The sequence below is a fragment of the Bombus huntii genome, chromosome 3, assembly GCF_024542735.1.
Source record: "Bombus huntii isolate Logan2020A chromosome 3, iyBomHunt1.1, whole genome shotgun sequence".
Lineage (NCBI taxonomy): Eukaryota > Metazoa > Arthropoda > Insecta > Hymenoptera > Apidae > Bombus > Bombus huntii.
Genome location: NC_066240.1, coordinates 16214081 through 16241915, shown reverse-complemented (window position 1 = coordinate 16241915; position 27835 = coordinate 16214081). Strand labels below are relative to the sequence as shown.

General features: G+C 35.1%; 1 protein-coding gene across 3 annotated transcripts in view; it reads right to left on the bottom strand.

The window, feature by feature from the left end:
- Positions 1 to 27835, bottom strand: part of LOC126863966 (collagen alpha-1(XVIII) chain) — a 344993-nt gene that overhangs the window by 15793 nt on the left and 301365 nt on the right. For 2 of the 3 annotated variants that reach the window (XM_050614761.1, XM_050614762.1), the window contains exons 7-11: positions 17075 to 17161; positions 8645 to 8726; positions 8031 to 8125; positions 4983 to 5135; positions 4492 to 4689 (exon numbers count right to left, since the gene is read on the bottom strand). In XM_050614761.1, coding sequence (XP_050470718.1) covers positions 4492 to 4689; positions 4983 to 5135; positions 8031 to 8125; positions 8645 to 8726; positions 17075 to 17161 — 615 coding nt within the window. The remainder of the gene's footprint in view (positions 1 to 4491; positions 4690 to 4982; positions 5136 to 8030; positions 8126 to 8644; positions 8727 to 17074; positions 17162 to 27835) is intronic. The other variant, XM_050614763.1, reaches the window with a different exon arrangement.

The following is a 27835-nucleotide window of genomic DNA, read 5'->3' as shown; positions in this document are numbered from 1 at the left end:
CAGTATAGATATTCATTTCGATCGATTTCACTTTTCGTCAATTTAATTTCAGTACAAAGGTAGACGATTAATGTTCAATTTTCAATAACTATGGTTTACTAGCGTAAATTTTTTCGTTTTTTGGGAAACACGAACAAAGGTTCTTTTGTTACGAGCCCTTCAATCCTTCGCGCGAATGTTACATACAAAGCTAGTTTGTCGTTGTAGCGTCAACGCTCTTTCGTGAAACTTTTCGAAGCAAAAGGTCACGTCTCGAAAAAGAAAAGTCGAAATCATTTATTCTTTAAAATTATACGGTGGTTTTCTTTTCATTTGATGAATAGATTTTCTGCAAAATGAACTTGAAGTTTCTTGCTTTTTATTCGTAAATATGTGTCTGCAGTAAAATGAATTTGTACGCGAAAAGAACTGGCGGAACGAAGTTCGTAGGATTCTATTAAAATCCGTGTAATTAGATGCAGTAAATTTAAGAATTATCTACCGTATACGACGCAGCCGAAATTATGCACAGTTCAACTTTCGTAAGCATAATTTATCAGGGCTGTCGTGATAAATTTACTTCCAGAGCACTTATTTTTACCTTGTTCCTATTAACCAAAACGTGCGATAGTTCCATTATTAGTGTAATAAATCAACGCAGGTTACACACGTGTATTACGTTTGCGTAAAATCGTTCGAATTTATGCAAAAATTTAAGCCGATTTCAATTATAAATCGTTGAATGCTATATTTTTTAATCACAATTAACAGAGGTTGCGGTTGATCGATATGTTTAACGCGTTTATACGTTTAAATGAATTTTACATTTCTACAAACATGATTGTTTATCTGATTTTAATCTTTATTTTATCCTCCATGATATTTTATAATATATTTTATAAATGGATTATTCTAGAAATTTCATATAGATTAAACTAAGTAATGCATTTTATTTTATTATCATTTTTTTTTTAATAAAAAAGAATAACAAGAAATAACACATCGATAACAATAAAGTGGAGAAAGACGAATATTTTGCAGTAATTTACTAGAGAAAGTAAATAGTTGTATAAATTATACCAAATGCAATATAACACAAGAGAAATTATTCGTCAGAACGAAACAACAATCTTCAGTTTAATCAAATACATAGGAACAAAAAAATGGACAAATCTATAAGTTGAAACTGTGCAATGATTTCGAAAGAAATGAAACTACGAAGCGAAGAATTTACATAAGAGGAAAATATTCATTTTATCTCTTTCTAATTTCATTTCCGACGAATAGAAGAAAGAATGACACGAGATACACGCAATTACCAGCCAATATTAAACGATTCGTTAACCTTATTATATTTCACGGTTTGCTTTAACACAGTTTAAACGGTTGACTGGGGATTCGCGAAAAAATCATGCACTTCATTACGTTCAGTTTGTTTCTTTCTCGTTCCATTCTTGCCGGTGGCACACTTCCAAATGTTACGCCACGAGAACGAAACGAGTGGCCTGACCTCGCCTGCTAATTGTTGAAACGTCGGAAGCTCGGAAGAGCTTTGTTCGTTCCAAAGTACGTTAAAAGTACAGAAAAGTACGGAAAATCGTGCCACTTCCGCCGGCGACTATGATTGCGGCTATCACGATAATAATTTCATTGAGTCGTCGTCGTTACACCAGCTCGTTCCTTTCTGGATTCGCGTACGTGTGCGTTTGTTTGTATATGTGCGAACATTCGCCAAGATAACATTATTTCTCGCTCGTGTATTATCGTTGCTTTCTTTTTCCTGATTTCATTCGTTCGCGTTTCATCGACTTTCCAATAGATTTAAGAATTGTAAGAGATTTTCCAGTAGATAAAAAAGTTGTGCGAAATTTTTGCTACTTCAGTCTCGGTTGATAATTAAAAAATTGTTATCACGTTGTTTTGTCTCATATATTTAACATCGCTATTCGTGGTGTATTGACGTGATTTTTGAAAAAATTTGGTATAGCGCACAATAATGTATTCGTAAAAGTTTTAATTTGGTAAGTGTTGCAATATCTTTACGAACCACTGTATTCCAATTTTATTTTCATTTTATCCTCGTTCCACGGGAAATCGTTGCGATTAGTTAACAGATTAAAATGGTTTCTCGCGTGAAAACTTGCGAGGCTCTTGATCAACGGACAGAATAAATAACGCGCATCAGCCAACGACGAGGAAGAAGACAAAGCCGGGTAATAAACGAAGTTTGCAGAAATTTCGTGGCGGAGCAACAAAACCGCCTGTTTCCACTGAAACGTGTTTCAAATACACGCGTCATATTCCGCTCGTGGAATACCGAGATCGTTGTTCATTTTTCACCAGGAGCATCAGCTACGTTTCGCACCCTATTTAATTTCCACGCCGGCATCCGAAGTAGGTCATACAATGGCGCACGTTCACTGATGTGCTATCCACCAAGAACGTTACCACACGGATACACGCGCGGTTTCTTCTTCAATTCTCTATTTTTTTCCTTTTCGTTGCGTCGCGAACCTTCGTACAAGTAGGATTAGTATTTGTATCGTTAAGAAGAAAAAAATGTGGATTGTGCGGTTGTAAGGTTGCATGAAAAACTATTGGGTCGTTCGGAAAACAGGAAATAGAAAGAATCTCGGAACGTTTCGTTAATCCTAGAAGATTAGAAGCTCTCCTGGCAATAAACGAAACAAAGATAAATAAGATAGATATGCGTATAGAAAAACGTGTCTAGAACTAAAAAATAACATCGGAATCGTTATTATGAACGCGGCTTAAACTTTTGATAACGTCTTAACATTTTCGGCTGTTTTATTCGTCTACGAAGAAAGCCGAGGGCCACTTGGTCGTTAAAAGAGAAATGTACGAAAAGATTGCGAAAAAATGAAGACGAAAGAAGGAGAAGTGGATGCAAAAGGTTCTACCTTTATCACATGCATGGCTACTTATTCTCTGCGGACCGATATCGCGTTCCATTTCCATTCAACGAATTTCTCGTTATCCTTGCTCGTCTACAAGCTTGAATAGTTGCGATCGAATGCCGTAAAAACGTGCAACGTAAGTATGTCGGTCCAAGAATGTCGCGACAGACCAGAGCCAGGGCAGCGGTCAGGTATCCAGGGACTTTTGTCAATTTCCTAGAGTTACGGGGAATTCACGAAGCGCCAAGTACTGCCCCTCTGTGTCTTGCCTACGCATATGAGATATAACGACGCGACGCATATGTATAATCCTTTGGATTTTGTAATAAAGTATGTTAATTTTATACGTTGAATTCTATTTGTGCGATTAAAAGTGGAATTTGAAGATATGGAAATGATGTTTGTCTTCTTCGATGGAAATATCATACAAAGATTAATATTAATATATGTTCTTGATGTATTAAGCTTACGAAGATTGTGACTGATACGTTAAAAATTTATCGTGAATATCTTCAAATATCAGAAACATTAAGTCATATTACATAGGATGTATTATGCAAGATGTATATCGTGACGTATATTGTGGCATGCATGATGTGTATTATGTATACTATGTATCTTTTCTATGTATATTTATGAATATTTCTGAAAAGAACAGCTAAAGATTAAAACGCGTTGCCTTGCAAGTTGCCTGTTTGCGAGTACATATTCCGTCAGTATTTTGCGAATATTTTGTGAATATTTTGCGAGTGTTTTGCGAATATTTTGCAAGAATGACAGAGAAATTAATGGTACGAAGTTGTACGTTGTTTATACCATCCATGGTGCTTAATATTCTTGTTTGCTTAGGAATCGCTCTCACTCTATGGTATACGAGAGATCGGGGTAGTTCATATTGGACTGAAACGCGCACGCGTTTATGGTTGGGGAAGGTTCAACCGGGATGTAAATTCAGTTTCCGTGCTGCTAGGAGACCGCATTGGAATGATAATTGAACGGGTTTATGATAGGAAGCATGGACCCTCAAGTGGGATGTTCTTTAAAGGTAGTATGTCAGGCACTTTCGGTACCGAGAGCTTAGTTCAATTGAAATTCGGAGCTTCTCAGCCAGTTGTCAATAAGTTTGTATTAAACGAAATAATCGACAACGAAAACACGAAACGAAAATCATATGATACGACGCTGATTGGTATGTCGATATAATCGTAAATGTTATGAAAATATTTTATAACATATTTCTTAAAAAATTCCATTGGCTTTATAGTACCGAAAAAATGTCATCCTTTTTTTATACAAGTATGTAATTTATTAAGTAACTATTATATATTTACTCGAGTCTCAGTACAAAAGCATCAAACATCTTATATCAGATATTTACTCAAAAATATATAAACAGTATCGTAATACTTCAATAGTTGTTCCATATTGTATCAAATATGTATTGAACAAACCTTTTCAATCATTTTATTCAGTTAGGAAAATTCGCGTAAAAGAAAGCTAATGATGTAACCGATCGTATCGTTAGAGTTTGCATTTCATCGTAAGACAGCCAAATTTAAAATCAGTACAGTTGCGAACAAACTTTGTTACTTACGTCGTATCCAGAAAATTCACCCTTTCCTGGCGGTCCTGGAGGTCCTTGAGCGCCCTTCTCTCCGGGTATTCCATCACGACCAGGTTCCCCTTTCTGTCCTTGAGGACCTTCAGGTCCTGCTATTCCCACGTCTCCTTTGTCACCCTTAGGACCCTGTGGTCCTTCCAGTCCTCTCTCTCCAGGTGGTCCAGCCGCACCCTGCACAGTTCGTTACAAATTTCAACAAACCCTTCACGATCTGATATTAATAAATTTCGAACAAACCATGTAAAATATTATATTATCTTTAATATAATGGGTGATATAAGAATAATGCTTTTATATAATATTAACAGGTTCAAAGGTTTTGAAGGGATTACTTGGTTCGTCTATAAAAAGACATTCTTTATTTAACATAACGATTATTCGATGGTTAACATCATTGGATTTTTCTTGCGTTCTTTTGTTTTTTACTCCGAAGCATGTGTTTGGTTTTTACAAAGCGTCAATACCGTCAGCCCCATTTGGCCTTGTTTCCCCTCTTGCCCCGGCACTCCTTGTTCTCCTTTCGGTCCTTGGATCATCTTTGGCATCGTAAAGGATGCCATCAGGGCTGTTGCATTGCAGGTGCACGTGCCGGGTTCTCCTTTCTTCCCTGGTGGACCCTGCAGCATTTTGATCAGTCTGTCATTGCAAATATATACAGTCGGTGGGTTCGCGGCAGGGTAAACTTTGTTACGTGCTTCGCTGCTTTCCTAACAGCTAATCGAATTACCGGATAACAAAACTTCTATCTCTGCGACTTTGTAATTGCTTATTTACATCGTGCATACTGTTACACGATTTTACAGATAATTCTTCTCTAAAACTTTGTCGTTAGTAATGCGTTTTAATATCTTACGGAGTAAGGTCGCGGAGAGGTAGTAGATAATCGAAAATATGAAAGCTACGTCGTTTGACTAGAATAAATTTAGCGTAACTTGAAGTGTAACGTCGAGTCCCTAGCGTTCAATTTCAAGAAAAGAAATATTTCGAGCAAATTGTAGAAGGCGGAGGAAAGAATGGTACGAGATATTTATACGCGACAAATTTTACTTCTAATATATAAAGTTTCTTTTTTATTATCATAAAAGAAATGTTTATTTCGTATAAGGCGAAAGACAGAATTATGTCGTATTCGTGTAGAATCAGGTTCTTCTCGATTGTACCAGCAGTTACAAAACACAGTACACGATGATTTGTAGATTAAACATCGAATTAAAATTAATTGAAAGGCTTAATGTCGAAGATTAATCATTTGCAGCCACAGAAATATTTTACGGTACCATTCTACCTTACAGTTCTTTCTCATTATTCATCGTTAAATATACTCTGATTTCTCTGAATATATACATCCCGCTTAGCTTTCGCTCATCAACTTTCAATTAAACGAAATTTACCGATATTAATTAAACTTTATCGTGCTCGTTGTTCATTTTTTCCAATTCGTGCATTCTCTACGTAACGATGTTGTTTCGATCTCTTTTTTTTTCCTTGCATTGAATCACGAGCCACCGGGTTCGAGAATTATAGCGTTTTCCAGGCAGAGGTTGAATGGATCAGGCGTTAAACAAATACAGTCGTGTTCATACCCGTATGCTGATAATTTCGGAAGATAGTGAATATCGTGAAAGCGGTTTCTCTGTAATCAATGTTACATGCAGTGGTTACCAGTACTTCAGCATGTTGGCTAAATTGGCTTGCTCGAGTAGCAAGATAAATGAGTGATCCTGGATTGGAATGCATTCAAGCTCGCTTCATATGCACAAGCGCTACTGAATTATTATTGCTGAAATACGCGTGTGTGCGGCACTCGTATATATCTCGAATAATGAGAGATTTCTAGCGTTGGATCTTCGTTGCCGTTAAGTACAGATTCCTGTACCTACTTAAGTACTTCATAAATGGATATTTTCATAAAGGGGATGGTTTCAAAGGTTATTTCGATTCTACCCCTGTTGCGCTTTAAATAATCAAGAATTCGAAACGTTCAACTTTTTTAATAATCGAAATGCATAACAAACTCACGAAAGTATTCGATCACTTAATAAATAGCTCTTAGATCCTTCCTTTATATTCGTAAATACCTTTTGCTAATATATTACGGTGTTTGTGAAATTTCAAAAAGTTTCATACGACATATACAATATGGATGTGAAAGTTTTCTATGGTAACTGTCGAAATACTTTCGCGAGCAAACGCAGCGTGTGTTAAAGAACGTCTCAAATATATTAAAGAAAATATACATATACAATGATTACCTGATCAAGCGATGAATCGGGTATATAATAAGATTACCGTACATCGTTAATTTTTAGCGCAAGAAGCGACTCAAATTATGAAAATATATTCGTTCGTTGCAAACGTCCAACGAATCGTAACATTCGTAATGTACGTTAAACTGCCGTCATTGCTTCATCATAAAAGATGGATGTCGTTTCAACAAGTCTATGGAATAGCGTTAAATCGATACACACGCCATTTCCCTTAATACACGTACTTACTGCTGGATTATTATTCATTTATTGTAATGAAACTTGGCGAACGCTGAAAATACCAATAAAATCTACATCCGTGGAAATATGTTACGAAGCGATAAACAACATGTGTCGCAACAAAAAATAATCAATCTTATTTTTCTTTCTGATTTCTATCTCTCGGTCTTGAATGGGATCGTTTCAACGATAATTCTATTTAATTTCTTATTCCTTTATGACGTTCCTCGTTGAATGACATTAAACCGTCAGTATTTAGGTCATTCGATATTCTTTCATAATTGAACAGTGCAGTAACGCGTGGTCGTAAGCGAAACCTGATGCAAACGCGTGTAATCCTGTAATATGCACAACGCATTCAGCCTGCCTTTATACGTGTATAGACTACTGAACTATAACAACAGGAAGTCCAGCGGTTTGTGTAAGGATTGCTAATGGAACATCTTCGGTGCGGTACGATACATACACCCGATATAACGCATGCGATATGCCACTGGGTATATAATATAGTTCGGTGTATACAATTTGCATAAATTACGCGGACATTTATGCATTCTACGTGCTACGTAACAGTCGTACGTATAAGCGATGCCGGATACGAGTGAACTTTAAATCCTACCTTAAATTTAATTCCACGTTTTAGAACGAATGGAAATTACTGATTAGTGTGTAAAGGGAATACGCGCGAGTTTAAAGCCGGTTCTGGGTCCTCTAATTGTTTCTATTTTTTTAAATCATCTTTACCGGAGAGATAATTCCTTGGAATTTGACTCAATCGATAAATATTTTGTGGGCTTGTACGCTATTGACCTTTGATCATTTTTAGAAACCATCTATAATCGTGAAAATTTGATGAAAGCGTTCGTATATCTTTTTTTGTTTTCAAAATTCTCTAATTTGTGAATCCATCGTGAAATTTATTTTTCCTATTTGAAGTTTGATTATAAAAATATTATTAGATATTGTACGATGTAGTAACGTTCAATATGTCTTACTTGATTAGTATTGGTAGAATTATATATTTACCTCGTCTTGACCAGGTGGTCCAGGTGGACCCGGAGGTCCCCTAACGCTCTCTCCTTTGTCTCCTTTATCGCCTTTCTCACCCTTCGGCCCTTTGTCTAAGAAATTTAAGAAAAACACGTTATAAATCATATCTAAACGGATCATAACACATATCCACTCTCTTCGCTTGTCATATATCGTCTATAAAAGGAATTTAGCCAAGCATTTTTCTTTGTCGACCAATACATTCGATAAAACCAACGCTGTTGGTATTGATGTTTATTTGAAATATTCGATCAAAATATCTGATAAAGTGAAAGAAAGCGAGACGAAAGTATCGCACGATCTAAGCTTCCAACGAGCTTCAAACATACTTTTCAGAAGGAGATATATAAATCTTCTACGAACGAAATTTCAAAATACTTTTTTTTTACAAAGAAGTTAATAACTTCGTTCGAGAGTTTGAGAAAATTCTTTGGAATATTATCGACAAAGGATGCTCGTAACGAGGCTTGGTTCGGTGATTAAAGAAAACGCCATTTAATGGAATTTCAACGTCGTCGCCATCAGTCAGGGTATTTCTTATCTGTGATCTTATGATTAAATAAACTCGCAAATTCCTCGCGATTACTCACAGTCCGGATTGGGAGGAGGGGGTGTGATGAATGGCGGTGGATTGCTTTCCTCGCTTCTGTCTTCGTCATCGTCTCGTCCGATCTGAAAACGGATGGTAAGAAGAAACGTTGAATAAGAACACTAACCGTGATTTATATGTCGTTATATGGTAAAAGAAAGAAAAAAAGGCGAGGAGAAAGCTAAAACGAAAAACGAACAGCGTAAAAGTTTCATCGCTTATGGGTGGGCGTGATTGATTGCACATTGCGTTGCCTCTATTTATTTGCGATGGGAAAAGCAGAGAAATCACTCCATCCTCGGCGATTTGCTATCGAGTTCGTGGTTAATATACCGTGTCGTTAGAAAATGATTAAAAGCACAAGTTAGTGGCACAAAGAAATATTCCGAGGACGTTTAGTTATTAGAGAAGCAGAAATTAGTTCAACGAGTCGTTGAGTTGTTTGATTGAGACTATTCGGTTTTTGATAATTCTAGATAAAATATATAGTATAAATATGTATTTTAAACTGATTTGTTTTCTAAAAATAAATAAGACATTAAGACATAAAATATAAGATACGATATTCGAAAAGTAAGATATCTAGAATACGTACAATTCAGTATAACCGACGAAGTATTGCAGTACTGCACAATGCAACGTTTTAACAATTGCTACGTATTATGTTTTTACTAGAGAAAGATTTTAAACATACGAATGGTAACTTCGTTAAAATATTTCAATTTTCTGTAGCGAAAGCTTTCTTCTGTAACGAAGTTCTAGAACAAGAATTGTAATTTTAAATCGTAGTTATACGCGGAAAGGTTTTAAGAATTTTTAAATACAAGAAAAAGAGCGGTGTAAAAAAGATTGCAATATTTTTTGTACCCTTTTAAGAATCACTTTCCGTGGAACAAAAAAGCACGCTATTTTTCATCGAGGATGATTGACTATTGGCATCGCGTGGTTATAGTTTTTATCGAGTATCTTCTTTAGAGATTAATTAGAGCGTTTAAAATTGAAGGATCAATTTTTCGAGTCGTATGTTTTTTCCTCTCGAAAAATGAATGATATCGCACGCGTAGACGGTGATTAATGAATTTTCGGTTAAATCAAGCGGAACGGTTAGCACATATTTGGCCTAACTACTTTCCAATAATTATTAGCAACGGTGCAGATTTATCGAGCCGAACCGCACGTTGACAGTTATTTATCGTTGATTTTCCGCTTGACATATCTGAAACTTCTCTTTGGCTTAATATTGATTTACTTCTGCATGTGGTTATTGTTATTTGAATAATAATGTACTATTTAATATGTTTAATAACACGTAGGAATATATAATACGTAAATTATCAAAAATTTTAGATCGATTATTCCCTTTAATGTCACGTAAGAGGTGCTACAATACAAGATCATCTTTGCATTTATCATTTTTCGATACTCTTAACCTTAAGACTTTGAAGATAAGATTTGAAAAATGTAAAAAAATTCGTTGTTGTGATCTATATTTCTTAAATTCGAAATTTTTTAATTTTATAATCGATAATTCTTATAAATCTGGAATAATGGAACTAGTTAATCATTGGGAAGGTGCGTTGAATCATTTGGAAATTAGTTCGATCAAATACATGATATTATATGGAATCATAAGCTAATTCGCAAAGTTAATATCGGTTACTTCATTCTAAAATTTAGTCGCAAGCCACTGTTATAAAATTAACAGCGATAATAAATATTTGTATTTTGCGATTGTAAATATTTGGAGAACGCCGTTGAAGTTTGAAGTTGTTTTCTCGTCTCTTTAAACAAACAAACAGAATTAAATTCTCCCTGGTCTCGCCTCATTTCAACTCTTTTGTTCCTCATGCCACACCATGCTTTATAATTCACGAATGATAAACGGTCGCGATAATTTTTTTACGTTTGTTTCTCTCGCCGCGAACGCCGTATAAACTGGAAAACATTAGGCAAATCGGATCAAGTTGACGCGTACGGGGTTCCACGGATTTTGGATTCTCATGGGAAATATAATGCAACAACATCTTCCGCGTTTATGATTCCTGGGATCCTTTAAGCGACGCTTTCGGGGGGCGTTAAACCGACTTCACGATTTTCTATAAAATCTTTATTTGCCGACAAAATTGCGTTTCGTCGCGTATAAACGACAAAAGATTTCCAACTGAATATCGTTTCTCTGACAAGAACCAGTAGTTACGTGTTATTTCGTATTTGATCGAAATACGGAATAAGTATGGAAATACGCGGTACGTTTGGAAGAAAATGTTTGGACACGACTGATATTGCGTCTGATATTTTCCTATAAAACGTTGTTGCATTGTACAAAGTCGATACTCGATTGTTTTTTAGCTTTCTATAGTCAGATTTTGTTTCTCTTTTCGATCGATTGAATTACAGTTGATTTATTCGAAACATTTTCACAGATACAATGACTGGAATTTTTCAAGTTATTCTACAGTATTTTTTGCGTTGTGTTTCTTTAAAAAGTACAAATTGATTAATTTGCGTGACTTGTACTGATTCTCTAAATTGCTACTCGTGATTGTTTTCATAAAAATTATCTTTTATAGTTGTTAGACGCGATAAACGCGTGGCTTCCGTTCGATCGTGAGAACAGAGGTTTCGATTCAATAAAATTGTTCATTTTGGATTTGAAAACGAGCGACCAATAATTGGAATAAATCGATACAATGATACAATAATAAAATATAATAGCAAAGTGACGCGTAAATATTCTAAAATATGATTTAAGTTTGATTCTACGCAATTAAACGATTCAGCAGTTTCTCTTAATCCGTATCGTAGATTAAATTTCGCGGAAGATGGAAATGAAGTTTCTTTGACCGTAATTTTCTTCCTTACGAATTTAATGGAACATTAGGATGTTTTTCGAAACAAAAAATATTTTCCTTCGTGCTTCTTAACAGAAACACCTTTATATTTTTCCATCAATTATTTTCACGCCAGAAATTCATAACACAAATAATTCTGTCATTCCGTTTAAGAGCTTCGGTTATTTTTAGCGATTCATTTGGCCGACAAAGCATAAAATTATTTGGTAATTAACATTTTAATCGGATCGCTAGGATATCTAAGTCACGTTCGAGGCAATTTGTAATTCATGTCTTTCTACGTATACACAGCAAGGCAAATTTACATTTCGTGCTGGCAGTACGCACAAGTAAAAGCACGCACGCAAATATTCCTCTAGACGAGAGAGTATATTTTATACGGATTTCATCTACCGATCAAATATGCCTATACGTGAACTATATTTTACGTATGTCTGTTTGTAACGAACAAAGAAACATTTAACGAGCGGACAAATAAGCGAAGCTATAATAAAACGAAAATCCACAACTACATAAGTAAATGAGATTTGTATTCGCTTTGAAACATTGTACTTTCGATCATGTCCATATCTTGAATTTGCTAGAACAATTCTCTAACACGATATAACGATATACATCTCTCGATTCGAAATTCTCATTTTTTTAACAATTTCTTTAAACTGTAAAATTCTTTCTGTTAAATATAACTTTATTACGATATAGCTATCTTAGTAAATAGCACATTCTTAGAATCAACTTTCGCAGTCGTCCATTTCGAACTGTCATCTATTCTAGCAAGTTGAGGAAATCAACTCTGTCGCTATCTTTAGTTGCCTTTAACAGCTTCGTGTTTCCAAATCCTTTCTCAAGAAAACGGATAGCAGTTGCCGACAGATCTATGTATTACTAAAATAACTAGAAGTGGAGGAACATGTGGCTACAGCGAGTAAAGTTTCATCAACGAGCAAAGACACGAGCATTCGCGAAACAGTAGAAATTTAAGGCGCCCGTGAAATCAATGGCCGATCGCAGTAATATATAGCGCGCTCTGAACGACGGGAAGAACCGCAGGCTGTTTCAGTGAATTCGTTCACCCGGTATACGTACATCCTGATCAGCTCCAGCATGCACGGCTGCGTCTTTGCATCGCCGTTCTGGGAGCTTTTCTTCTGAAGTAGGATTTCACGGGTGAAATAAATTCCTCCGGCTTCCTTTTTCTTTTTCTTTCTTTGCCGACTCTTGTTTCCTCTTTTTTGTTCGTTCGACGAGTCGACGAGGATAGGAAGCACGAGCGAATTTTCCGAACGGCTCGATTGACGCGACTGTTCCAGAGGAATTTGTGTCAGAAAGTTGGAAGAAAGTATTCTTAATTATTTTCGTTCGATCGAGCTCGAGTATTAATTCTGAGTCGAAGACTTACGCGGATATCGCGATAAACGTTGTACGGAGAGAATTCGTATCACCGCACAATTATTTGTTGCTATATAAAACTACGAGAATAAAGCAACAAATAGATTGGGCACTTTCACGAAAGTCTATATTTTTATGAATAAGATTAAAGAAACGGAAGATAAATAGAAATTTGTTTCGCTCTTTAAACGTTCTAACGAGAAATTTTTAGGAAACCACGATTTTTAGGATACGATTCTTTCGCGGTATAATTACAGAATATTTTGTTTCAAAAAATTGAAACGAATCGCACGGAAATGAAAGCTAACGAAGTATTCTTTTGTTTTCTTAGACAAAGACGCACATAAAAATCCGCGATCTAGATACAAAGAACCGAAAAGTAAGGATCTTGCAGGAATTTATTCTTCATCGTAAAAAGTAGTTTCGTATTTCTTAATGTGTGAAATTCTCGTATAAGATGCTCAAAGTACGGTAATAAAGTAGAGAATACATTTTAGACGAAATCGCAAAAGGATTCTATGGCACGCTTCGTCAAATTTAGGTAAAGTATATAAAATGTTGACCTTTCAACTTTAATTTAAACGAAGCAGACGGAAAGCAGCCCAACAAAGCTAAATCTAGCGAGGAATTGTGTACTGCGGTTCCCCTTTTACGGAAGAATTGTTTGTCAGTGGCTGCATTGTGGGATAGCATATTGCTGGCTAGGAAGATAAGGGTGAAAGCGTGTTTATATTTACTGACCGGTGCTGTGTATAATAAAGATGATCGTACACCGTTCAAACTCTGTTACATACGAGAGCTTGAAACACGATGAATTTGTCACGTTGATTAAATTTTAACGAGATCTATCGTTGGACGAAATCGGTTAACTATGTCTATAATATAAATAACTTCGGAAGTGACTCTAGCGAGTAATTTAAATTTATTTTAGCTAAAAATTAGAACCCGAAAGTTTGAAACAAAGTAGACCAGCTTTGTTTTGCTGTCACTTGATAATAAAAATAATTGAACGTTATAAATATATTTTGAATTTAAAGGTGAATCTCATACCCAATTTTCCATACAACATTATTGCACGTATATTTTAAAGTAGCTAAATCAAGATCATGTTTATGTGGACCGGCTGGCAGCGGAAACGATCAACACATCGAGCATAGAAAGAAGACTAAAAAGGAAACACCCAACAGATCTCATAAAGAATATAACCTAACAAACACGACAAATTGTGAATGTAAACAACTAAATAAAAAAAAAAAGAAATATTTATGTGGGATAGTGTGACATCAGGGAAGGACGTGGCGCGAGGGGTAATTGTTTATTAGCGTTGTCAAGATATGTTGACGTTGTCAAAGAGTGTTGTGAGCGTTACCAAGGTATGTTTGGGAAAATGTGAGCATGGAAAACATTGTAACGAGAGTTGAGAGAGTCAGAGTTGAATTTATCGTCGTCGTGTGAAGATCGTTGTGTCGTTGTGTCGTGAAAGTAGTGAGTCACGAATACGTGAAACGGGGTTTTATATTCGATTACGTGTGAGTGCAAACGATATTGTATTAATCATACCGTTACCTACAAACTAATAATATAACATTCCTACATTTATGTAAAGGAACGCGATAGATTTCATTTACTATTTTCAAAAAATATTATTAACTCTTGAAAGAAACGATAATAGAACGTCACCTACATACAGTACGTGTATCCGATGTCCGACCAATAATCGACTTCTCTACTGATACTTTCCTAACTTCACATTTCCAACAATTTAGAACACCTAAATACATTTCCCTCTTATTCTGCGAGTAATTACGAGTAAATTACAAGACTCTAACTCCTGTTTTAATTAACTCTCACTTCAGAGTTAATTCGCGTTTAAAATCTACTTGACCGGAATCGAGAAGAGTCTTTTTAACAAACGTTCGTTCGTTGGTAGCTAACGTCGGAAGATCAAACCTAATAGATCCTCCGCTGTGGCCAGCAGAACGAATCGAAGTCAATTCTAGTTGGCAAGTTTAACTTCGACAGAGCTAGATCACCTCGTCTAATTGCCAACGTGAATAGTTTGGTGGCAGAAGTCAAAGTTCGTCTTCGATCCTACTTTCCCGTACATTCCCCGTTTATTCTCTACGTCTTTCAAATATCTTTTTGTACTTCTGCATCGTTCGAGCTGTCTGTCTATATTTTACAACTTTCTAACACCCTCGGTTCAGTCAGAATTTAATTCCCTCCGTGAATTCCTCGCTCGATTCCTTGCATTCATCGTTCGTGTAGCTTGCGGAGGATAGTCGAAAAGGAGCTACCTCCAAGGCAATTGCATTTTGATGAACCTGTTTTCGAATCGTACCACCTCTCGACGATTTGTTGTTCGCTAATTCCATCCGAATAATCCGATTTCTCTTCCACGAGATTGAATCTCCTGCTGCGTCTAACCAGTTAAGCACTCGTGATCGATCCTTGAAAGAAGCCTTTTGTAACACAGCTATTTTCAAGGAATTTGCTTTCTTGGAATCTTGTTGTCTTAGATCGAAGACTCGTTGGAATGGCTAAACGTTTCTTCGCTACTTCTAAGTGGAAATTCAAAGGCGTTAATTAAGTAATTAATCGATTTTCCGTTCTCATTGGTTTCCAAGAATTTCAAGATAGAGTAACGATCCTTTCAATTAAATTCCTCAAATAATTGTGATGTATCTCTTCTGGAAACCTTCCGCGACAGTCTCAACCATAAAATTCACCTTCTTCTCTCTGAAAACTTATTTATAATCGTAGGAATCCAACGATATAAAAGCAATTTTAATAAATTGAAAGATCCAAGTTTCATATTTTATCGCGTGGCGAGAATAGATGACGAGCGAAGAGAGGCAACGACCAAACCTTTCAGCTCCTTATTAAATTTAATCGTTAAAAGATTTAATGGGTCGGATAAGTTTGAGAAAACTGGTGTCACGACGCGGCATGGCCCTAACTTCGTTTGGATTAAGAGAAAATCTTTGGGAACGACGACGGCGGTGGAAGCTTTGGAAAGCTTTCTGAGAAACGAAGCGTTTTCGGCGCTGTTACCGATGCAAGATCTCGTCAGAATCTCCAAGATTATTCTCTCGGTGTTCCAAAGATTATCCTCATAAAGCGATCACCGTGTTCTTCTTCTAACGCCCGACAGGTTCCTAGGGAATTCTTTTGTGGGTTATCGAAGCGTCTTATATAACTCGATCGCTCTCGAATAGTCGCAATTAAAACGTTTCATGTGCGAGCTCTTTGTTCTTGTTCCTTTTCCTTCTTCTTTGTATCTTTCGAGTAATAAATCGATCAAACGAATCGTTGAATCAAACGCTCCGAGATATTTTCAAGCAATGAAAACCGGTGATGAAGCAATAACGTCTAATTGATCGGCGAAAGGAAGGATCTACGATAGATTATTTGATCCTTGAAATTGACAAGTTACAAGTTGCAGGTTATAAATGCACCGTGTACAAGATCAATGACAATGAATGTGTTAAGTATATAGGTACCACGTTTACGTTTTGTCGTATTTCAACCAATCGAAGTTGTACCAATTGTACAATAGAAATGAAAAACGAAAGCACCGTATTTAACCAATTGATATCGTTGAGTCATCGTTGATTCATAATAGCTTGGTTTAATTTACTTTGTTTTAGTTTTCCTGTATTTTATGCGACAATTAATAGCATCTCTGACCTGAAATATAAAATATACATTACGATTAAATATCTGCTGTGATCAGCTGACTCGATGATATCGATTGAAGGTTAATCGAACTTTTTACTCGCGATCAAGACTCGTTTGTTATCGGAATAACACGATAGAGCAGCGTTACAACGAAAATCGTCGTTTCTGCTCGAATAGAAAAGTAGTAATCGTTACCGCAACCGTTAGTAAACGCAAAGTTAGAAAACTCATGACCACAATTGTTTCTCATCTTTTCAACCAGTCTGTTTTTACTCAAAGTTTGCATTCGATCCTACATCGTAGTGATAAATTATTCTTTCGAATCTGTTCGCCAAAGATGAGAGAACATCGCGGTCGAGAAGTTTATAGAATATCTCGTTAGCAAACATCGAAGCGAAGTTCGTGTTAATGCAATCGGGTTAGTTGAGACGTTGCTTGCGAAACAAATAATTAGTGAGCACGTCGTATTGTAAGTTTTCAGCGGAACTCAGCTTCATCACGCAACTCACGTCTGGCACATTAGTGTCAACGTCTTCCAAACCGTCAATCAAGTCGTTATTGATATCGCCTGAGCCGAGATCCTCGTCTGGGTTGAACTACAAAAGAAATTTATTATTAGAATCAGACCTTTTTGAGGATTCCATGGTGAGAATCGGGAAGAATTCTGCTTTAGAAGAATCCGATGTTGTATTTATTAACAAGATTGGATATTGTGCATGTTTATTTAAAATTGTTATTCTACTCGTTGCTTGTTATAATATTATTTCAGTAATATTTTTGAATGGTATTTGACAAGTAAATTATTTTAACATCTCTCTTTATTCGATGTACCTATGGGTATTTGTTATTTGATTTTACCAGAAAAATATGTATTTTGTAAGATACATAGAATTTATGTTTTAAAATCACAGACTTCCGACAATTTTTATGAATTTTTATTTTGTTCGACAATTTATTCTCGCTGATATTAGCTGTCTATGAATTCTTCTTTAAATGATTTTACTCGGTCTATTTAAAGCCGGAAGGTCTATATCTCTATATCTGTAAAATGCGAGTTAATTGTCAAAGGAAAATTATTCTTATTAATTGGAAAAAGCATACGTAATGCGTATAGAAAGACATCGATGCAAGGTATTTTTAATATGAAAGTTTTTATAATTCTTTCCCTCTAGCGTAAGATACTAACTCTTAAAGGTTATCATAAACCATCTAATTCTATTTGCTTAACTTCATTGATTCTTAAAATAGAGAAGGAAACGTACTGCTATGAAATTTCGCTTGTTGTAGCTTTTAACGGTTAAATCGAAGTACGATTAAAAGATAAAGAGACGTTTCAATGATACGATATCGTGCTCCGATAATATATGATAGATAAATACGCGCGTCATTGGTATCGGTATCGTAATTATATGTTGTATCACCGATGCAAACGGGATAATTAATTAGTCCTAATATTGCGCAGTATAGCGCCGATATCCTTATGCTCGTTTTACGCTACACATACCGATCTAAATTTACACAGCGTAAAATGGATAGGTCAAGGTATACGTAATTGCGAACTAAGCGAGGCCAAATGTCGAGGCGATACTGAGTTAAACAAACCGAATTAATCCCCTGGTATGCCATTAATTCCTCTGAGAGGAAATCAGTCTTCCATGATTATTAATTCACATACACTGTGTGAACTTCTGCTAGAGCTCACGCGTGTAATTTCTAATCATCGTCTTTTTTCGGACAACAGCTGCATATTGAAAAACCACCGTTGTTCCATTGATTTTATTCTCATAACGATTCGTGTCTTTCTTTCAGTTACGAGAGATTTTACATCTTTCCTTTTCATTACATTTATAGATCTATATTTTTCAAAATTTTATTTTAATTGTTTCTGCCTATGTTGGCCGAATAAATTCAAATAACTTCGGAACATGATTATATCGAAGAAATGATTTTTCAGATATGAAAATGACAGGGTTATACTTTGATTATGTGTTCTCAATTTTTGTAGATTCTAATAGTTAGTTAATTTAAATAATCTGAAATCAGTTGGTTTAATAGCTTCGATTTAGGCGAAATTCTTTTCACGATACGTTCAACTTTGATCGAACTAGTATTTAATAACGAGCAAAAAGATAGAAGATAAAATAGATCTGCTTTAAAATAATTAGCTTCGATAAAGTTTTTCTCCAATACCTTCATCATCAGGCTTCGTAATGTAAAAAAGTATAATTGTTATCTTTTCATACGAAACGAATGTTTTTATAAATTTATAGACTCGTTTAAAATACATGAAAATATCCGTGCGTATTCTAAGAAAATCATATTTATCCATATTTGATCTTTCTTTTATAAATATGAACAATTTCGTACGAATAGACGGAACAGGTATTTCTAAATTTAAACACATCTTTGTTAAAGGTTTTATAAAAATTACCACCTCATTTCATAGGCAACGAACCGAAATTTGAAATCTCGCGATCGCTGCATTAATCACACTGGAATTAACGAAACGCAATTAAAACGTCCAATCAAGTACCATCGGCGCCTTTTATCGTTCGAGTGCTGAATACTTGGGATTTAAGCGGTTTCTATAGATGGCCAGTAATCTGTGGCGCCAGTGGATACACCTAGTGGCCATCACTGTTTATTTAAATTTATTTATTTCTATTTTACATACGGCAACAGACATTGATTAACTTTTTCCATTGTTCGATGAAACGAGAAAAATAGTTTACGCTTGATAGCAATTTTCCATTTTGACGAAAGAAATAAAAAAGCTAATAATTGGGTTGGATAGATTGCTTGGCAATACAACGATATAATTATAGAAGTAATATTCATAGTATCAGTTATAATAATAAGTATGTAACTTTTTCTATGTCGTATGACATTATAATGAAAAGATCAAGTAACGCGTGTTTTCGAATTAGATCAGCATCCTTTATTTTAATACGACATCGTATAAAAGTTTGTAAAATTATATCACGATGTATTTATAACAGGGGATTAAGCATACAAAGACCAGATACGTAATATTACACAGCTTTAAGTTAATCCGCGATAAAGTCGGTATCAGATTACGAAAGTGGACCTTAAAGAATCAAGCTGGGACTTTGACTTTCTATGCTGTAGAGCGATGCAGAATAAGAAAAGTATTTACTCTGTTCATAACGTGTCTACGTTACTATAAAACAAGGAAATCATGTAAAGCAAAGGAAGCATTTTCTTTTGTAGCTAATACGTCTAACGATAACACGTTAACGATATAAGGCTCCCTTTTCAACAAAATGTAACTTACTTGCAAAATACATGTAAAAGGATGTTTGATGGAATATTCTAGCAGCGTAATTCAATTCTTTGTTATCAGGTTATCTAATCCCTAAGTACGAATTACATAATTAATTTTCTAACTTAATATTAAAAATAGAATATTTGCCCGTAGTCGAAAGGATCCAAGTGCCCATAATGATTCTTCTGAAAGTTACTGTATACGCATGTACAATATTTAAAGGGCTAATCGCAGGCATTTATCGAGCGGATTCACGCGAACGCCGCGGCCAAGTCAAACTTCCGATTGAAATTAGAAACTAATCCACTTAAACACTCGGCGTATAATACACTTTACACGTTGTTAACGCTGCCGCTGTCATTTTGTGTGCGCGAGCGGACAAGCGTACCGAGCTTAATTAATCTCATTTCAGCGATTTCTGATCCAACACGCTCGGCTTCGCCCCTTTTCAATTATTCAAACGGCCAAGATCCCATGTCGATTGCTCGTCAGTTTCGCGGAGACGGCCAATTTGTTTAATCCCGCAGCGGAAAATTCATTAATATCTTAGCGAGGCGTCTGTTCGAAATTCGATTAATCAAACGAACTCGAATGCATATTTATCGAGCATACGGAATATTTCGATCTCTCTAGTTAGCCTTTAAACGTTACTTTCCTCTTTTCTTCTTTCACATCTCTTCTTTTAGATTGTATTCTATTAGATAGTGCGATAAGCTCGCATTAAAAAAAAGGGAGGTTAAAGATAATTATATAACATTTATTTAATCAACGCATTACGTAAAGATTAGTTTGTTGTATATCTGTTACAAATAAATTATGTGGTTTACCTACTCTGTGATTTTAAAATTTTCCTCCTTTTATCAAAAAATTTTTCTCGTTATCTTTACATCGTTTAAGTTATTTGATGATTACTCATAAGAAAAATTATAAATACCGAAACAATTGATATTTCACGTATTTATTAGTAAATGATTTAAGTATACTATTAATGTAAAGTTATGCTATTGATGCACTTATGAACAACGTTTACCCATATTACTAGCACGATCGGTCTCTACAGTCAATATAAGTAACAACTTTACGATAGTTCTTAAAATATGACACCAAAACGAACTTACTATACAACCTAATTCATCATTTTATTTCGTGGTTATTCCGCGATTGTTATAAATACAATGAAAAGGATATCCTTGGAATAACAGTTTTTCGGAATATATGAAAACTTGTAATTATGAGAGCGATTGTTTATTATCGGAATACCGAACAAAAGAATATTTATATGGAAGAGTTTGTGTGATACCGACTACAGTTTGCATATAAATTACGTTCGATTCTTGTTCGCTTGTTTCATCAACAAAGGTTGGTTAATTTTTTGCAAAAATGTTGTGGGGAAAGAGCAACAGTATAACGTTTTAACTTACCGTATTAATTTCTCTCGTTTTAGCAAGGAAACGTATTTTAGCTGTCTAGCTTTTCAAAATTTCGTAAACTCTTCGTAATGGAACATGGCATTAGATTTCAAAACACCAAAGTGAAAATATTGAAAGGAATATCGAATTCTTATTTTATGTTTTATTTGACGTATTCAGATAGACTGTCCGAGTTGCCGAAGAATATCATCTCGTTTTGCAGTGAAATCGATATTCAACTTACACACAATAGATCCGTTTTACTTCATATTCCAATTCATTATTCGTCATTCGCAATTAAAATCGGCGACAGAAAATTCATGAATTTCATTATGCAAATAATATCGTAGCAATTTGTCTCGAGTCACAAAATATTCGTGTCACAGTCCCTCGGGTATTTTAACCGGCTGTAAGATAGCGGACAGAGTTCTAATGTTAAGAAGGGTAATAAATAAAATAGACGCTTATGAAACATAACGAAGGAAAGAAAAGAATTGAAAATAAAAGTATTAAATATATTAATTAGTTTTATAAGCGACCAAAGTTTCAAGAATCAATTATTATGTTAAAAGAAAGAGGAAAAAGTAAGCACCTCAATATCATAAAATTTGTATGCTTTTAATCGTATGATGGTGCTAAAATTAGAATTAAAAAAAACTGAAATTGACAAGGCACTGATAGTTAATTAAACGTTTGCCTTTCTTAATTGTCTCTAATTCCGTGATACAGTGTCATTTAACTTAATAACAAAATAGCGGTTTTTGGAAGAATTCCTATATTATATCACAATAATTAATGCCATGCGACCAGTGCACCTGGATGTATTTCAATTTTGATCGAGGCAGATTCATCTGGTTTTGCATACGCGAGCTCTAGATTCCATATCTTGTATGAATTTCTGTCCCAATATCCCGGCTGATCCTAAAATTTTAGCTGCTGCTAAAATTGATGTACGCCTTCCATAGAATGTAAAAGTTTCAAATCACCAGAGGATAGGCTATAGATACGTACAAGTATGAAAAAATAATTCAAAACTATTCACTGTAGTACTTTTAAATATAGGTGGATCGATACACATACGTACACGTAAGACTTTTGTGTATTATCTTCGTTTATATTTCAATTTTTCGGAAGCAAGGCTAAGCTTCAATTTCGATCAAAAATTCCGTACACCGATTAGATTTAAATTGAACGAACTTTGTAACAGATCGTATCTGTAAGTTAATTTTAAATATGTCCGATTTACTACAATACATCGAGAAGATTTCGCATTTAGTAATTACAAATTTCGATGTAAATTGTAAATTTTTAAATTTTGATCGTGACGTTCATAAAATTCTAGAATTATGATACACTTTCGTGATGGATATACAAAAAGAATATTATAACAGAACGTTAACGCATCACGGTCCGGGCTGTTTGCGGAAAAACTGATACGTGTAGCCGATATATTTTAAGGCTTCTGTCTATATTGTATCGCTTTACGAAAATGGTTATAACTTCTGAAACATCAAACATTTTTTCGTAAAATTTCTTATGATAAAATTTCGAAACTCTCTATATAGTAATTATTTTACAATTAATTTACAAGATACATACGTTGCTCTATTCGTAATAGATTTTATTTAAATTCAATCACACAAATAAATATTACGATCGAATCTCTTATTTCAAACAAAATAGATTTGTATTTTTCGAGCCATGTTCCCCTGTGAAAAGGTACATTGCAATGTTTTGTAGATGTAAATTGTTGTTCTACGTTCATTATGTTCACGGCACATCCGGCATCGCCTTTGTGGATGGCGTAGGTATCTTTCCAATATCTTTAATTTTTTCCACTACAGGAAACATTCGATAATTGCACAGTAGGCATCCTCCCTACGAGGAGGAGGTTGCACCAAGAAACTTGACAGCCCGCTATGATCGAGTACTGTGACATAATTCAACGTCAGGTATCGTTGAGTACAATGTATCTCAGTACTAATCCGAGAGAAAAACTTTTTTATTTTTGACCTTTTAAAAATTAAACCTGTACTAACGTATTAATGAGATCTTCCTTATTAAAATGAGACTAAAAACGATATAATTTGAATTGTATTTACTCAATGATATGTGCTTAATTATTATTTATTAGGTAAAAAGTGATGTATGGTGTCATTTTAATTAGGAAAATGTAAAAAATGTGTTGGTAGAAGTTTCATTGATGACAAATCGAAAATAAAAAAAATGTTGATTTTTGAGTTAAAAGTCTCATTTTGTCGCGAGCCTTTAAAATTTGCCGAACGTTTCGACCCTCGGTTCCTCTTTCTCTTTCTATATTCGATACATCTAGGATTTCAGTTTCACGGAATCAAATTGTTTCTAATTCTGCGCAATTGCAACACTGGGCTTTCGATTTTTGTGCAATTATCGAACGATTTCTGTATGTCTTTTCATGTTTCGAGTGTAGAACTATATACGTTGATAAAGGAGATTCATTACAAGAAGCTATCTACACGACACTTTCACTTGTAGATCATAATCATTACACTTTACTCGTCGAGACATGTTTGATCATCTTGATTTATGGACGGTGATCCTAGGTGGGCTTGGATTAAACGCGTACAACCCTCTTATCCTGCACCGAGAACCAACGTGTCAGCCAATTAAGCACGAGTAGAAAAGTCCACAATCTTCTCTCCACTTAACGCGATATAGGATTAAAGGAAATTCTTCAGTAAAATATTCAATTAACGTCACCGACACATTTTTTGAGAGCTGATCGAAATAAAACCACTTTGAATATTTTTCAGATCAAAGAACGATTAATTGCATTCCCACTTAATCCCAAGATATATTTAAGACTAGACAAACTATTAGAAACGATTAACTCTCTTAGGCTTACCAAGCGTATCTTGCACTGTGAAGCAAATAGTCCTTTTCAGTTATTGATAATGGAAATACACTTTCCCAATCTTTTTTTAAAGAAGACAAAATCCATTACAATTAGAATCAATTTTACCAAGCGCAAACTCATTTGAAAGATCTTAAATTAGGATTTAATAATTATTAAAAAAAAAAAAAAAAAAGAAATTCTTCCGATGTTTCAAAAAACTTTTGATTCTAAAAAGATTAAATCGCGCCACAAATTTCTCAAGCAACCGAATACGATAAATTTTCTTGCTTTTCTCTTCCTTACATCTACGTTCAGACTTATTTCGTTCGATCATTGCCCGCAAAAGCTAAATCGTCGAGTTTTCGGTACATTTAAAAGACTCTGGGTAACGTTCGTTCGGTAAATAGCCAGAGAATACAATCGTATCGAGGATCAGCAGGTTGAAGAACCAAGCTGCTTTCTCACCGATCGAATATTTGTAGCCTCTCGTTCGGCGGCCAAGTTGTTTTAAATGTTTTCGAGTTTCTCGCACGGCAATACCTTATCGATTACGACCGACACGACCTGCTTTTTCCGGCGTTACCTCTGGATATCGAAAAACCGTACCTTCGAGAGGCGTGCGCGCGCGAGCGTACGACAGGAGCACCCTCGACCCCGATCTATCCACGCTCCAATCCAAAATATTCCACGACAAAATATCAGCGGCGTGATTTCGCGATCTGACGACCCGGCTGACAACAGGACAGAGGCATTCGTCAGACAATATCCCGTCGACTGGTGAATTCTCTGACGACTCGAGATTTCTCACGTCGCAAACGCAACGATTTCTTTCTTGAAAATATCCTTCATCCTTCGGTCCATTTGCTTTTTGTCTAATATCCGCGTTTTTTCCATCAAGATGATCGTACTTGATCTAACGTCATGCGATTCTATATGGAGGTCACTAAAGGATGTCTCGATAAGTATATTCTTGGTGAGTTTCTTAGTCCACTGTCACCTGACAATCAAAAATGTTTCTAAACATAGGTGATTGATCGACAAAGTTCTGTGAAAAGGTATTAAAGAGTAATAGTTGAACGACATTAATACTTTTATTTCATGACAGGCAACATTTTTGGAATTATGAAGATGTTGATAAAGTATGGAATTGAAAAATTTCTCGACTCAAATAAGAGATAGCGTGAGACGAATTGATCGGGGGTTTGTGAGGATCTGTCAGACAGAAATATCTTTTGATTTAGGTCAAGCGTGAATCGAGCATAAATTTGTACGAATATTTTTCCAGCCTATCACTTTCATTCAGGCGCTTGTCAATCCTATTATACATATACCTCAAAATCCTATTACATCTATGGAATGCAGAATTTTGTCAATGAATAACAAGACACAAGCCAACTAAATTTCATTTACGAGTTACGCATGAAATTAATAGGAAAATTAATATTCATAGAATATTTCTTTCCTTATGAATATTCTAATCGTTAATTTAGACGCTTCGTTACATGTCACAAACGTTATACAACGCTGTTAAAAACTTTAACTATCGTATAGCGTACGGTTCAGATTTCTCGTAGAACGCTTAAACGTTTGCACCGACTTTTACGTCCCGATAAAAATTAATTCTTACGGACTTGTTCCTTCTTTTTTCTTACAATTTATCGCAGCTTCGTTTATTCCCTGGCAACGGTTTCGTGTAATTCACGGGAACGTATAAACTTAACTCATCGCAGTTTAATTCGCAACATCGTGTGCCCGTGTAAGAATTCTCCCAAACACGTTACCGCTGAAGCAATTTAAAGAATTTTCTTTTGTCTGGCCCCCGCCGCGGTACGTTAAGTATTTTCGTTCTATTTTTCCCGGCTGTAAAGTTCAGAACGTGAATTCATTTCTTCGTAACCAGGTCGTAGCGAAGGTAAGGGATGTGGGAGAAATAGCGGTGATACTGTACCGAAGAAAATTTCGCATTATTTCATTCACAACGATTTGAAAGGAGCCAAGCGAAGATCGGCTGAAAGCCGAGCAAAATGCGTAAAACCGTAAAACCACGAAAGAAATAGCGTAAAACCATGAAAGGAGCTACCGTAAATGTTTAACAAACGAATCACACGCCCTATCTTTTAATTGCTACACGCTTTGTGCAAAAAGAAAAAGAGGAAGAAAAAAGAAGAAAAGAAAAGAAAAATCGGAGCTCCAGTCGAGGGAGGATAAAGTAGTCAGCGTGTCTATAAACTTGTCATTCTGAAGTTTGATGAATGGTTTGTGAGTAATGAACAGAAATAATGCTCTTGTTTAAATAAATTCAATTTGGTTAGTTTACTTGTGGATGATTTTGTTGTAGTCTTTTAGTTTACAGTATAAACTGTGAGAGTGTTGGTAACATTGGTTAACGCTTACAAGTATAAACTCATAGAGTTTTAGTTACGAAACTTTAAAGGGTAGAACCAGTAGAACAAGTAGAACAAGTAGAAGCAGAATGATACATAGAATACATCTTCTATGGGATAATATTTGAAAAATGATTATCTCTACAAAATTAATTGGATTATTGGAAAAAATTCATTTACTATCTATAATCTACATTAAGTTCGTCCTATTGTCGAATAAAATTCTAAATACTTTCAGAAAGATGGTTTCCAGGCAAACGCACGTCCTAAAAATAAATTGAATGCTCTTTGTTAATGAAAAGATACGAATACGAAAATGTCATTAACATAGAGGTAAAGTATTTGATATCACATATTCTTCGATATTAATAATAACGTTTTAATTAAATATTTTCTAAAAATAATCCCAGTTTAAATAATACCGTAAAGTATTTGTAGTCTAATTTGTCGCATTAAGAATAAGAGAAAGCAGACTATGATAACAAGATTATGAATACGTTTATCCGTAATTTATCAGACTACCAATTGTCACAGAAATTCGCTCTATTAAGGCAAGATCTTCTTGGCTTCTCATTAAGATCCCGGAAATTCCATTTACTTCCCTTGCATCTAAATTTCCATGAAAATGCGTTCATGCCAAGAAAACTCCGGTTATAAAACAGAATTAATTTAACTGCAAATTTCAGCTGAAATGATTTAACAATGATTATAATGGATGAATGAAGAATTATGTAATTATCTATATGAACCAACAAACAAGTAAACATAAAATTATTAATTCAGCTACGATGTTCGCTGAACCATTATTTAATCCATTTGTTTTTCATTCGTATTCTACCGTATTCGATAAAAACTAGCATGAAGAATTTTTCCACGAATTTTATCCTCCTTGATTTATACAATTTATATAAATGATAAAGAGTTCTACAAAGACGTAGAATGCGGTTTATACTCTGACGATGCAATTAAGTGAACGCATGTTTTTCAAACGATTAACTATGGTAAGATCGAGCGGAGCATCTTTAAGTCGCGTTTTCATCGCTCTAACCAAAGTCGCAGAACACATTTGAAACCTTTAAAAGGGGGCCAAAGGTAGTATCATCGTCTCTAAAATGAATATTCAGCGCACGTGTTCGTTGAATACTCCGAGTAGCGTATCGCACGTGCGAAAACGCGGCTTTACGCCCGTTTAAAATATTACAGTAACCGCGACAAGGAACTGAAAGGACCCTTTTGTAATATAAAGACGCGTACCATTTTACACCATTCGTAATTATTTCTCAGCGATCAAAGAGGCTATAAAAATCAATTACTTT